General features: G+C 33.6%; 1 protein-coding gene across 12 annotated transcripts; it reads left to right on the forward strand.

The window, feature by feature from the left end:
* Positions 1–2248: 2248 nt before the first annotated feature.
* LOC145010854 (uncharacterized) lies at positions 2249–6255 on the forward strand. Of its 12 annotated transcripts, none has more exons than XM_078969412.1 (12): positions 2249–2453; positions 2561–2778; positions 3128–3417; positions 3504–3540; positions 3684–3790; positions 3921–4136; positions 4205–4316; positions 5079–5206; positions 5287–5407; positions 5531–5588; positions 5729–5806; positions 5982–6255. In XM_078969412.1, the coding sequence occupies exons 6-11, from the start codon at positions 4018–4020 to the stop codon at positions 5770–5772; spliced, it is 582 nt and encodes a 193-aa protein (XP_078825538.1). In that variant the 5' UTR covers positions 2249–2453; positions 2561–2778; positions 3128–3417; positions 3504–3540; positions 3684–3790; positions 3921–4017; the 3' UTR covers positions 5773–5806; positions 5982–6255. The 12 variants fall into 12 exon arrangements, with proteins under 12 accessions (XP_078825538.1, XP_078825531.1, XP_078825530.1 ...); XM_078969405.1 differs by lacking the exon at positions 5729–5806 and adding an exon at positions 2899–3047 and having other exon boundaries at positions 2250–2453; positions 5522–5588; XM_078969404.1 differs by lacking the exon at positions 5729–5806 and adding an exon at positions 3002–3047 and having other exon boundaries at positions 2250–2453; positions 5522–5588.
* The last annotated feature ends 6655 nt before the right edge of the window (positions 6256–12910 follow it).

Consider the following 12910-nt stretch of genomic DNA (forward strand, 5'->3'; position numbering starts at 1 on the left):
GTAAGAAGTTTTTAAAGAAAAAAGTTAAAATCATAACTTTTATATATTTTTTATAACTTTTTGATAAATATATTATTTAAATAATACATATCCATTCATGATACGTGTCCGATCTAGGTTGTGATTTTTTATTGCCAATCAACCTCTTCTTACTTGGATTATTTATAATCTTGTATTTCTTATATTTTTTAATGTCTTTTATACGGAATACCGGTTGCAATTTATTATCAATAAACATGTTTTTAGGGGAGTGAGAAATAAACAAAAATACAATAGCAACATAAATATATAAAATATTATAAATATCAATAACACAATAGAATACTTCAACTAAAATTCTAAAGAATTTACACATGAGTTTTGTTAAAAAAAAATTACTCAAACACCTGAAACATGTTTGAGTTGAGCTTCACAAGGAAAGTATCACAACCTACTCAAAAACATGATGTCAAATTTTATTTAATAAAATGGTTTTTTTTCTATGAACTACAATTAAGAACTGACATTATTTTTCCTATAAATGTAATTAAAGAACAAATAAATAATATTAAAATGTGTAACTAGTTTTTAACAAACTATAATTTTATAGTATAATTTAGGGTTACTTTTAATTTCTTAATTGATTTTTTAAGAGAAATCACACAAATAATCCAAACCTATTTTTTAAGTAGAAATTTCATATACAAAAACTTTTTAAAAAAAAGTTTTTATATAGAAAAAATAAGATTTTTATGTGAAAATATGTTTTTTTTTGTATAAATATGAGCTTATAAAGAAAAAACATATTATAAACAAATTTTTGAGAAAAAAAAAAAGTTGTAAAAAAAACTAAAGTTATGATGAATTCATAATCAAATTCTAAATTTGGGCAAAAAGGCTAACTTTTGGAGCAAATTTGTAAAAAAAAAAAATTATAATATGGGCCAAAAGTGTAAATTTTGGACAAAATTTGTAATAAATTTTGAAATCTAGGCGAAAAATGTAATTTTTGAAAGTTGGATGACCTGTTGACCGGATCAAAGGATTAAATTGAATACGATTACCGGTATTTGGGACTTAATTGAATAAAACAAATATATAAGGACTAAATCGATTATGAGGCCAATATGTAGGAACTTTATTGCAGTTTTCCCTCAATTCTTTTAGGGTCTTTAGTTTGAGCATCTACTTTTTCTTTAAGAGGTTTATTGAGTTTCTTAACATTGTAGATTTCATTTTTAAGGTCAAAATCTTTCTTATTAATATTTCTTTTTGTTCACGGTAACGATTCATTTTATCCTCACAGAATTTAGAGCATGAGGTTTTACTTACCTCCTTGGTACCTAGAGTTGTGGTTGAATCGTTGTAGAAAGCCATAATTGACCAAAAAATTGATTGCATAATAGGAGCTCACTGAAAACCCTTAAAATCAAAACCTTTTGACCGAAAATACCAATAGTCAACACCCTAGCTGAGAACACATAATGTTAACTAAATTTGTTGACCGAGAACTCCAAAAATCAACAAAAACTCATTGATCGGAAGCTTAAGAGTTTGAACAAAAAGTTGACCGAGATTTGAATTGAAATCAACAAAAATGGACCGAAAATAACAAAATCAAATTCTAAGCCGAAATCAGAAGTTTAAAATGGGCCAAAATCTCAATTGTTGACCCAAGTGTTGATATATATATATATATATATATATATATATATATATATATATATATATATATATATATATATATATATATATATATATATATAAAAGTTAGGAATACTAAACTTCCTAAGTGTTTGGCAAGATTGGTCTCTAAGGTTATGTATGTTTGCTCCTCTTTTTTTGTTAATTTTTTTTGTCACTATTGGTCCTCCAACTTATGTTGGTTTTAAAAACTACAACATTGACCCTTTACCTTTATGCTTTTGTTCACAAACAACCCTTTCACTTTCGTTTGAAATTTTCATAACCCTCGCCTTTTATTACATATTATTAGTATTTAGTCTTTTGGTAGAAATTGTCCCTTATTATTATTATTCTTATATATATATATATATATATATATATATATATATATATATATATATATATATATATATATATATTAAAGGAGGATAGTTTTTAGGAATAGTGAACATCCTGATTTTTTGGTAAAAATAACCCAAAAGTTTTCATACTTTCAGTGGTTCAGATTTTTGGCACTAAAGTTTGGTATATTGGCAATTTGGTCCCTTAAATTATTAATAGAGGTGTAAAGATAAGGAAGAGGCCGATACGTGTCGTTCCGTGTCTCCCCTGCTGGTTCTGGTAGTTCTGCCTTATCTTCCCCCACCCGCTTTGTCATCCAACCATATTCGGATTTCACCGGTTTTCGAAAACTCTCAATCTTCGTCTAAACTCATCACCTTCAAATTTATGTTGATCGTTGCTTTTGTTTTTCTTCTCCAATCTACAGACGGGACCATACAGATGAGGTAAGTGATTCCAACAGACACGATGCAGATGAGGCAATTGATTCTAATAGACCTACCAAGGTTTCAAACAAAGAAACTTAGGGTTTCTTGCTTTCTTCCCTTTTCAGGTCAAGGTACACCATGCACTGCTGATGTGGCAGCTGAAACTCCACCACCTTCACGGGTCGATACTTCTACGCATGCTCCACGAAGCTGCGATTGGGGTTGGGGGTTTTGTTCGCGGCCAGGGTCCACTGCCAGTGGGGGGCTTCCACTTTGAAGAAGAGGGCTTCCACCACCACTCTCTGGACGAAGTCGTGGTCGAAGTTGTTGCAGCAACGATCAGGTACAAATCAGATATAGTTTTTATTACAATAAATCGATTTGAGTCCGCAGTTATTCATTTAGGTTTTTAATTTAGGATTGTTGTTTTCTTTGTGGTCTATGATACTAAAATCCAATTTAGTTGACTTGACCAGCAAAAGATTTTGATATTCACTCCTAACATTCAAATATTCACGGTTCCTAATTTTCTCCTGACCTCCGGCAACATCAAAATGGTTACTCAGTTCAGCTCTATCCTTTTTCAATTCAGTTAGGATTTCCTGTTTATAGGTACTGTTGTCTATGGTTCATCTCACTGTTTCCTTCTTTTTGTCATCCTTCAAACTAATCGGCTTTTTTTTTTAAATTAGGGAACCTGCATTTATACTCCAATGATTGATCAAATAAATCCCACGTTCAAATTTCAACAAAAAAACAGATTCATCATGGCAAAATCGAAGATGCGGATTCTACATGCCAGGGTCATACACGTCGAACCCACTACCTCTACCCCTGTTGCATTAACAAACAACGAAATCATAAAGAATATGGAAGATTATGTAAGCTTCAAAACCCTAGAAGGTGTATCTCAAACTCTCACTATCAGTAAACATGTTCCAACATTGATTGATGAGTAGATTGAGATGCAAATGAAGCAAAGGTATCGCAAACCTTAGAACTACAATTGTCCATCATTTTATATTTCTTAATTGCTACATGTTGAAATTGTTGAATATTTTTGTTCAGATGCTTCTCTAATCCACTCCAAACTATTACACTCCAGGTTATTACTCTTTAACTTCACTGAGAATTGTATGATTATTCAATAATTCATTTTTTGTGATTATGAGCTTTGTGCCAGATTTACCATGGCACAAAGAGTATTACTGATTCTAAATCTCATTGTGATAAATAAACATGACTCAGATTCATTAGAAAGGCATTATCCGTCGTCGGATGAGACATCGTTGTGCTTTATCCCTGCGCCTCAAGGTTATCATGTCCCGATTCAATGGCCCAACAGCTTACATAAGGTGAATTCAGTTAGCATATCTCTGAACTGATGTTTCACAAATGTTATAACTTATACAACACTTTTTATATATACTTTAATGAATGTAGGATTTCTATTTTCTAATCTCTATTTAAGTTTCAAAAATGTAGGAAGGAGAATGAACCAGCTCATGGAGTTTCTGAAACAGTTGTGGGTGTTTTAGGTGGAGGACAATTAGGACGCATGCTTTGTTAAGCAGCTTCCCAAATGTCAATAAAAGTCAACATTTTGGATCCTATGGTCAACTGCCCTGCAAGTTCCATATACCACCATCATATGATGGGAATCTATGACAATAGCATCACAGTTGAAGAATTTGCTAAGAGGTTAAAGTCAAAATTAGCGATCCTATTTTGGTCAACGTGTCTCAATCTAACTCAACATTTCTACATAGGTGTGGAATACTAACAGATGAAATTGAGCATGTTGATGTTGATACTTTGGAGAAGCTTGAAAAACAAGGTGTTGATTGCCAGCCTAAAGCTTTTACCATTCGCATTATCCAGGTATGTTTGTTTTACCAATAAGGCATTGTAATTTGTTTTGTTAAATATTTCCAATACCGCCCCTTTAAATAATGTTTAATGTTGGATTATGGTAACACAATGATCATAGTGAAAGTTGTTTGTCACATGATAAATTTCTTCAAAAAGTTCATTTTTCTCGACATGGCATTCCACTTCCAAAATTCATATAGGTCTGGATTTTAAGTACTATTTTATTTTATTAATCTTTAGCTGAAAAAAAAAAAGATAATTTATCTTTTTTAGTGGGACAGATAAAGGAAATTACATATAGATGGAAATTATACGAAATTATAAGAAAATAAGGATAATAAACGTGTCGATCTGTTCAAATCGAAACAAAAACAGAAAACGTAGGGATAACAGCAACAACTTATCCATCCAGGGGTAATTTGGGAACAACATATACAAAGTCAAAATGCATGTGATATGTACAGAGGGGTAGAAAAATAAACCATATATCCAGGTTTTCGATGATTGAGATCAGACCAATGAAAAGTGAAAACAAAATTTCAACTTAAAAAAAAACTACAAACAGGGGTAGAAAAGGAAGCATATGTGTGGTGGTAAGCGGAGGATATAACAGGTACTGGGGTAATTAATATTTAAAAAAAAATTAGAGATGATCACAAAAATGCAATCATCTTATGTTCAAAGGTAATCAATCATAAAACCATTATACTTTTTTTTAAACAATCCCAAGTTTTAATTATTATTATTATTATACAAGGTTGTTTCCAACAGGTGTTGGATGTTGAGTTTTACAATGTGAAAGCTTTATACAGAAGGGCACAAGCTTACATGGAAACTTATGATTATGAATTGACTGAATTGGACATCAAGAAGGCCTTGGAAGCCGATCCACAAAGCAAGTAAAACTATAAAATTTGGAGGTCATTTTGGTCATTTTATTAAACCTCTGTAATTTTATTTTGGTTTTGTTATTTTGTAGGGAAGTAAAGTCTATTCACAAGACTTTAAAGCAACTTGAAGCTCAGAGTAACAAAAGAGATACTAAACTTTATACAAATATGTTTGCCCAAATGGCTAACGATTGTTCTATACAAACTAAGGTTTTGATTTTCTTCTTTTTTCAGTTAATTTTGTTCTCCTTTTTATAAAATACTTTTTTTTTCATTGACATCAGTCAAAGTCAAACACTAATATTGAATGAACTGATGTGGTAGAGATTAAAGATTGAGAAAGTGGAGAAGAATGAGAAGGATGGTGTTATGGGAATGGAATTGGAAAAAGGTGACAATGAAATGGCTGTTGATTCATCTTGAAATTATTGTATTTTTTGTGTGTGTGTGTTAGTTGATGGGTATTTTGATGCTAAAGGTGTTTGCAAATTTAAAATAGTTATTTGATTACACTCTTGATTTGCATTGCAGTTGTCATTATTTACTTAAGGTTGGTTAAAGTCAATAACTGTTAACGATGAAATAATTTTTATTCCCAATTCAAATAAGGTTAGGAACATTTGTTTTTTTTTCGGGTTATGAATTAACTATTGCAAATTTATTGCTTGATTTAATTTAGAAAATGTAGGTTCACTAAGTAAGTCAGGAGGTGCAATTACTTATAAGACCAGCTGAAGATTTGACATATTCAGTTGCTAAATTTATTGAGTGTCTTTCTAATCAGGCAAATGGGTTGATATTGAAGGGTGTAAGCTCTTGAGTTGGGAATGGTGGCCTTGGTCTGATCATATGCCTCACATAACCAGACAACAACTTTGAGTACAAAAAAGGGGTCATTATATTATAGCACAGTGCAAATATTTGTGTGTTTGTAAATGGGCGAAACATACACAATAGCAACATACTTTACTAATCTACCAATTAGAACAATGTACTATACTTCCACACAAAAGCGACACCTTCCGACCCCCGCAACGCGGGGGTCACCTTTCTAGTTATTATTATTATTGTTAGACAAAATTACACGATTGGTCCCTGTGGTTTACCAGATTTAACACATTGAGGACAACGATGGAAACCGAAATCACTCTTTTACTCCTAATCCGATTTTTTTATTAATTTATATTTCTCTTTTTTTTAAATTAATGTTTTATTTATTAAAAAATACTCACCCAATAACATAAAATCACCCATCAGCTGCCATCACCACCACCAACACCAAAATTACATAAATGGTCCATATGGTTTACCCGTCGTCACAAATTCAGTCCCTATTACCTTAAAAAGACCAAATTGCCCTCACATTAACAGACAAAAAACAACGGTCCATATTTTCCGGATTGGTTTTCCGGCCACTGTCATACATGGTAATAAAGTTTAATTTGTGAGACCATTTCTTTATTTTCCTCATTTATTGCAAGAAATGATGATTTAGATTTCACTTATGTAATTAGATGACATTGTTTATCTTCCTTTACTAGATTATCTCAATGCAATTCAACATGTTACTTTACTTTACAAAGCAATACTTTCCGACCCCGGCAACGCCGGAGAATCTTTTCTAGTTACAATTAAAACCGAAATCACAAAACTAAAATTGGATAAATTATAAATTGATAAATTAAATTAAAAAAAACAAATGAACAAAACAAAAAAAAGGTTGGACTTTTAATTTGAGTTCTTGATTGAGTTCTCAGTTGATCCTTACCAATATCATGTCCTGTTTATTTTTTTTTATTTTTTTTTTTTTGAAGAATATGTGATTTTAATCAAAAAACAATTTAAGCGAAATCTTGTTTGAGCAAAATCTAGTTGTACCGGAATCAAATTTTAAGGAATTTTATACCGAATTCAATTTTTTTTGAAGAATATGTGATTTGAATTTAAAATGGACCGAAAACAAACAAAAGAAAAAAATAATTTTCAAATTTTGCCGAAATCTAGATCAAAAAGATAATGAACCGAAATCAAATCTAATCTGAATTGATATTTGACCAAAATCCTTGAAATGTTTGAAACAGAAACAAATCAAATTCCTTAAAATACGTGATTTAAATTGACAAGGTTCCAATTTTAAATCCGATGAACATGAAGAAGATTTGATGAACTGATGAACTCCCAAGAACAAAATACGATGAACAGTAGAATCTTTTAATCAAATCGAAATTTATTAAGATTTCGATTAAGTTAAAAATCCAAAACAGCAACAAAAACGAGTCTCCAAAGCCTTCTTGAATCGATTGATAACGATATAGCTCTTATATCAATTCTAAGTCCCAAAAATACTTAGATCAATATGATATCAATTAATCTATTTAGTGAATGCGAAATGTAAACCAAATAGCGATTCAAGAACACACAAATATATCAACTGCACACGATTATATTGATTAAATTGGCTGGTACAATTGAGAACTCCTTCACAGCCGATTACAAGATTGAATGAACAACTAAAACCCTAAATGGCTATCACCTATATATATTACCAAAATACTAGACCTAATAAAATCCCAAGCCCATCCTCTTGGATCAAAATCAAAAAATGATTTCAGTCCACCTAATCCAAACTGAAAACGCCATAAGCCCAATAAATAACAATAAAACATAAAACTAGCATAAACCATAATTTAGTCCTAACACCTTCTTCCACTAGAACTTCTTCAAATTCTTCATCAGCTTCGTTTGATACAGATGCGCTTGGGCCTCTATATGTTTTCCTACTTCTCAAGGAAATAACACTAACATTGTGCTTCAGATTGTTTTCTGTGTGAGCCGGTAACTTTCCTTGGGATTCCAACCGACCCACAAAAGTGGCAAGTTGAGACACCTGTTGCTCCAAATTCTTAATACTAGCACTGGTTTCTATCTGGAATGCTTGGGTGCTCGTGGCAAGACTCTTCACTATATCTTCTAAGGCTACGCTGGAACTATTGGGTTGCTGATGTGTGTTCAGATTCTGGTAATTCGGGTTTTGGAAATTTTGATGTTGAAAGTTCATCTACTGAAAACTCGGTGGTGGCTGAAATTGCATTCTTTGCTGATAATTATTCTGATAAAATTTTGGAGGCTGATTATAAGTCTTCTGTTGCTGGTATCCTCCCATAGCTTTTACTATAAGCACAAAGCTTAATAAGTTCCCCCAACATACCACATACCATACAATATCCTACTGTCAGGCAGTTCTGGGGTGTCTGACCTACCCATGTCAAGCCATTCTTGGGTGCTTGACATACCCAAGTCAATCTGTACTGGGGTGCTTTACATACCCAGGTCAAGCCATTTTGGGGTGCTTGACGTACCCAGGTCAATCCATATTGGGGTGCTTGACTTACTCGTTGGTTTATCTCAACCGACTACCGAGGACTATTTCACCCCTACCACAACAATACATATAGCAGAGCATCCTAGCACATAATCATATCAAATGGTGGTAAGCAAGACAATTATCACAAAGACAATCATCTCATACATAACCACCTACTAGTGGGTTGGTATTGGTGCCTTCGACCAACTTCTACTGGAAGGTAACTCCCATCAATGTCGTGAATTGTCTGAACTGTCCTCGCTTTCGGGATCAACTCCTATCAATTCCTACACATAACCATTATCCTTAATTACCATTTCTTGGTCAACTCAAGTCAAATTCAAATTCAAGGGCAAGTGGTCAACACCTTGGTTAAAGTCAACCTTTGGGTCAAAGTCAACATCCGGTGGCTCAACTCTCCAAGTTGACCCAATAACTCGTCGAGTTCCATAATCCTTAGGACGCTAAAACTTCAAACCTACACGCCAAGTCTAGCAAGAGCTTGCCGAGTTTTCCTTTAAATAAAATCGGGAACTTCTACAGGCGACTCGTCGAGTTCATCCTTGAACTTGTCGAGTTTATTTTCATCCGAGTTAAAGTGTTTAGTACTTGACTCGCCAAGTTCTTCTTGAACTCGTCGAGTTCGTCTTCATATAATTGGGACAATGCCTTGAACTCATCGAGTACGTTGATCTTCAGGTCCATAACGAACCCAAATGGTTAAGTCTTCTTACAACTAAACACACTACTTGATATCAGAAAGGTTTTGGGGGAAACTATGACCCGACTGGTCGAGTCGTATGAACGACTCGCCCAGTCCCTCCATGTCCAAAACTATTCAGTCGATTTCAGTTGGTCTTAATGCATTAAAAACATAGAATTGACCTCCTAGGGTCCATATTACACGTAAAGTTACAACCTTGATGTTCATGAATGGGGTATTTGGCTCAAATGGCCCTAAAGTGAGGCTTATATAATGCATGAGACTCCAATGGCCATAAATTTGGCACCTTTATGCCATGGGAACCCTTAATGGTTCCAAATCTGAAGTTATACCCCTTAGAACCACAAAACCCCGAAAATGGCTCTACTAAAGCTTAAAAAAGGTAGAAATTAACTCTAACTAAAGATCTAAGAGATATATGGTCAAGGTTGAAGCTTTTTACCTTGAATGAGCTGGAAATGAAGCAAAACCTCTGGATCTACTTGCTTCTTCTGGAACCCCAAGCTTCCACTTCTTTCTTCAAACTTCAAAAAACAAAAAAAAAACATACAAAAAATGGCTCAAGGACACTCCAAATGCTTTAGGGTTTCGAGTTAGGGATTTCATGGACTATGAGAGATGATGGAGGCTGAAATGGGACAAGTTAAGGCATTTAAATAGGGTGCAAACCATAAATATTAGGGTTTCATCCAGGAAGTCCTACTCATCGAGTAGGTTACTTAAAACCCGCGTCTAAAATATAGTCTACTCGACGAGTTCGGCCTCCAACACGTCTAGTCCCAGTGTAAACATGCAATTACTTGTATTTAAAATACGTACCGGGAACCGGGTGTTACACCCTTGCTGAATCTTGAACCAAAAATGGGAATTCCCTTTGTTTGATCTGGTCTTCAGTAATCGCATGTGGCTTCATTCCAGAATATACCACATGAAATTCCTTGAGAAATTTATGTGGGTCTTTATTTTCCAAACCGCGAAATGTTGGAAGAAGATGATCAACCCAAATTTAAGTTTGATGTTTTGGGCTTCTGGAAACGTAATGCAAAGGGGTTGTTAGTTGACCTCTTCAGTGGCCCACTCTCTAAGGGTCTTTTTGCTTCGTCTCCACTCATGGTTGATCCTTCAGATTCGGATTCTGAAGAATCTGTGGGTTCAAATTTAACAGAAGAAGGTGGGGACTAGGTTTTATAAGGGTCGTTTTTAGGTGAAGATGGAGGTACTTTCAAAAAAAAAAAAAAAACATATTGATTCGTTCCACAAGGGAGTGCCTTGTGGTGTGGAGGTTTCTAGGGGTAGGGAGGATGATGAACCAAAGAGACCAACTGATTGTTTCTTTCTTGCTGCTTCTTTCTTCAGTTTCCTTGCAGTTCGCTCGATTTTTGGATCAAAAACTAAAGGTGTACCTGAACGAAAAATTCTCGGCATAAAATTATTAGAAAGCACTGTGTCCCTAGCAACAGCACCAATTTGTTAATACATTGTCACGCGTGTATTAAGCAAATAAATTTATCACTGCTGGTTGCACTAATAATATAGCATAGGGAAGCAGGGTCGAATCCTCAGGGACATAGCCTAAAAGTCAATGTCTTTTGCATCAGGTAGATCCTAGTTAAAAAAGAAATATAAAGGGAGATTTTGAATTAAACTAAAAACTAAAATTGCAGTGATATTAAATTAAACGAAAATCAATAATAAAAACGATATTAGTTCTACTTCGACTTTCCTAATCATGCTACTAGCCCAGATCTGATTATTTGAGATGTGTTCTATCAAAGCTGGTACTGAGAAAAACCAACAAACTCTAGTATAATCTCTTTTACCTAAACTAGTTAATCAAAACAAACTCTTTGAATTAACCCTAACTTTTTACTATTCAATTACACAAACTCTTAATTAAATCAGAAAATTGCATTAAGTTATGTGTAAAATTCCTAGCAGTAACCAATACTTCTCACAAACTCGGAAGCATAAAGATACAATTTTTCAGTTTATACCAGAGTTAAATCCTAAAACGGAACCAATCTGATACTTGTTACTTTTACTATTTTACAAGAACAATTATGGATTCTATTAATCGATTAATAGGAATGGTTCAACCCTAACTAGGTGATCAGACTAACAAGAATTTAAAACCAAACATTCATTAAGCTCAAAACTGAAAAAATCAATATAGAAACACAAAACGAAAATCAGATCTAAAAGCTAATCACATGAGAAGTATTAGCCTATGCAAAACTGAAAACTAAAGTTTAGCCAAACACGGCCAAAAAAGAAATCAAACTAGATAAAATAAACATTTACAGAATAATCTAGATAAACTAAACGTGTAAGATGATTCGCAATCTTGAGATCTTTAAAAGTCACTATAAGAATCCGAAACGTGCCTTCTGAAGTGGTTTTCTTCGTCTGGAATCGTCCAACCCTTACAACTGATTATGAGGGTTGTATCTATACTCAAGGTGGAAGCTTCCGGAACAAGAATATGCAAACATGTGATCGCATGTTTTGAGGCTGCAATCGTTGGTTTTGAAAATACCGCGTCTCGGGCCTTTTTAATGAAGTAGGATGCAATTTTGGGCTTTTTTGGCAAAGTTGTGATCACATAGATGAAAGTTTCGATTGCATGTTTATAGGCTATGATCGCATGTTTTGAGTTTTCACTTCCAGATGAATTTTTGGCACTAAAAAACCTCGAAGACAAGTTGCGAGCAAAGTTGCAATCGCATAATGGCTCCATGAGATTAGATGGACAAGAATTGCAATCGCATGTTTTGCCTATAACATCCGAAATTTTGTCTACTTTTCATTTCATTTTGAATTGCTTCAATTGGAGTTACGGTTCATGAGATAGGGTCAAAATATTGACAGGAGGTCAAAGCTGCCAGCAACATCCTTTAGCTTTAGATTGTAGATTCTATCTTCGTGTGATCAATTTGATCGAATGTTTCTTGACCAAAACAACTTCCAAACAATCCTCAACATCCTCCATAAGTTCCAAGGTCCATTTTAAGCTCCAAACATGCATCGAACTGCTCCCAACGCACTGGTCCACTCGAACTATCTGAAATTGTCACAAAAACATGAGCAATACGGGAATTCTAATGAAATACATTAGTTGAACGTTAGTTAAATAAATGACATGCAAATGTACAAAGTATGATGCTAAATAATAATGAAAACTATTCTAAAAGATGCATAAAATAGCATCTAACAGATTTCTTGCTGGAATCCAGATTGTATATGTTTACAAAAGATAGAGAAAAGATTGATTGAGGGGAACAAGATAAGAGAGTTCTTTGTAAGAACATACATATAATTTGTGAAGGGTTAAAAGTAAGAAATATGTAAGGGATTCAAAAGTAAGAAGAAATTTAACGATCAACGAGGAATCATATGAGAGTGGAGTAAGACCAGATGAGTGTTCCCAGTAAAGATAATGGGATATTGTTTCCTTTAGATAATAGATGAGAATAAAGTATGTGATATCAATGTTGGTTCTAAATAGCAAAAATATGTTGAGGCATAAGAGTAGAGAAGAGATAGAGTAGATAAGAGAGAAAATTAGAGACAGGGATAGAGTATGAGAAAAGTAAGAGAAGGGATAAGAGAAGAGCATAAGAAACAA

The sequence above is a fragment of the Lactuca saligna genome, chromosome 8, assembly GCF_052625555.1.
Source record: "Lactuca saligna cultivar CGN05327 chromosome 8, ASM5262555v1, whole genome shotgun sequence".
NCBI classification, from domain to species: Eukaryota; Viridiplantae; Streptophyta; class Magnoliopsida; order Asterales; family Asteraceae; genus Lactuca; species Lactuca saligna.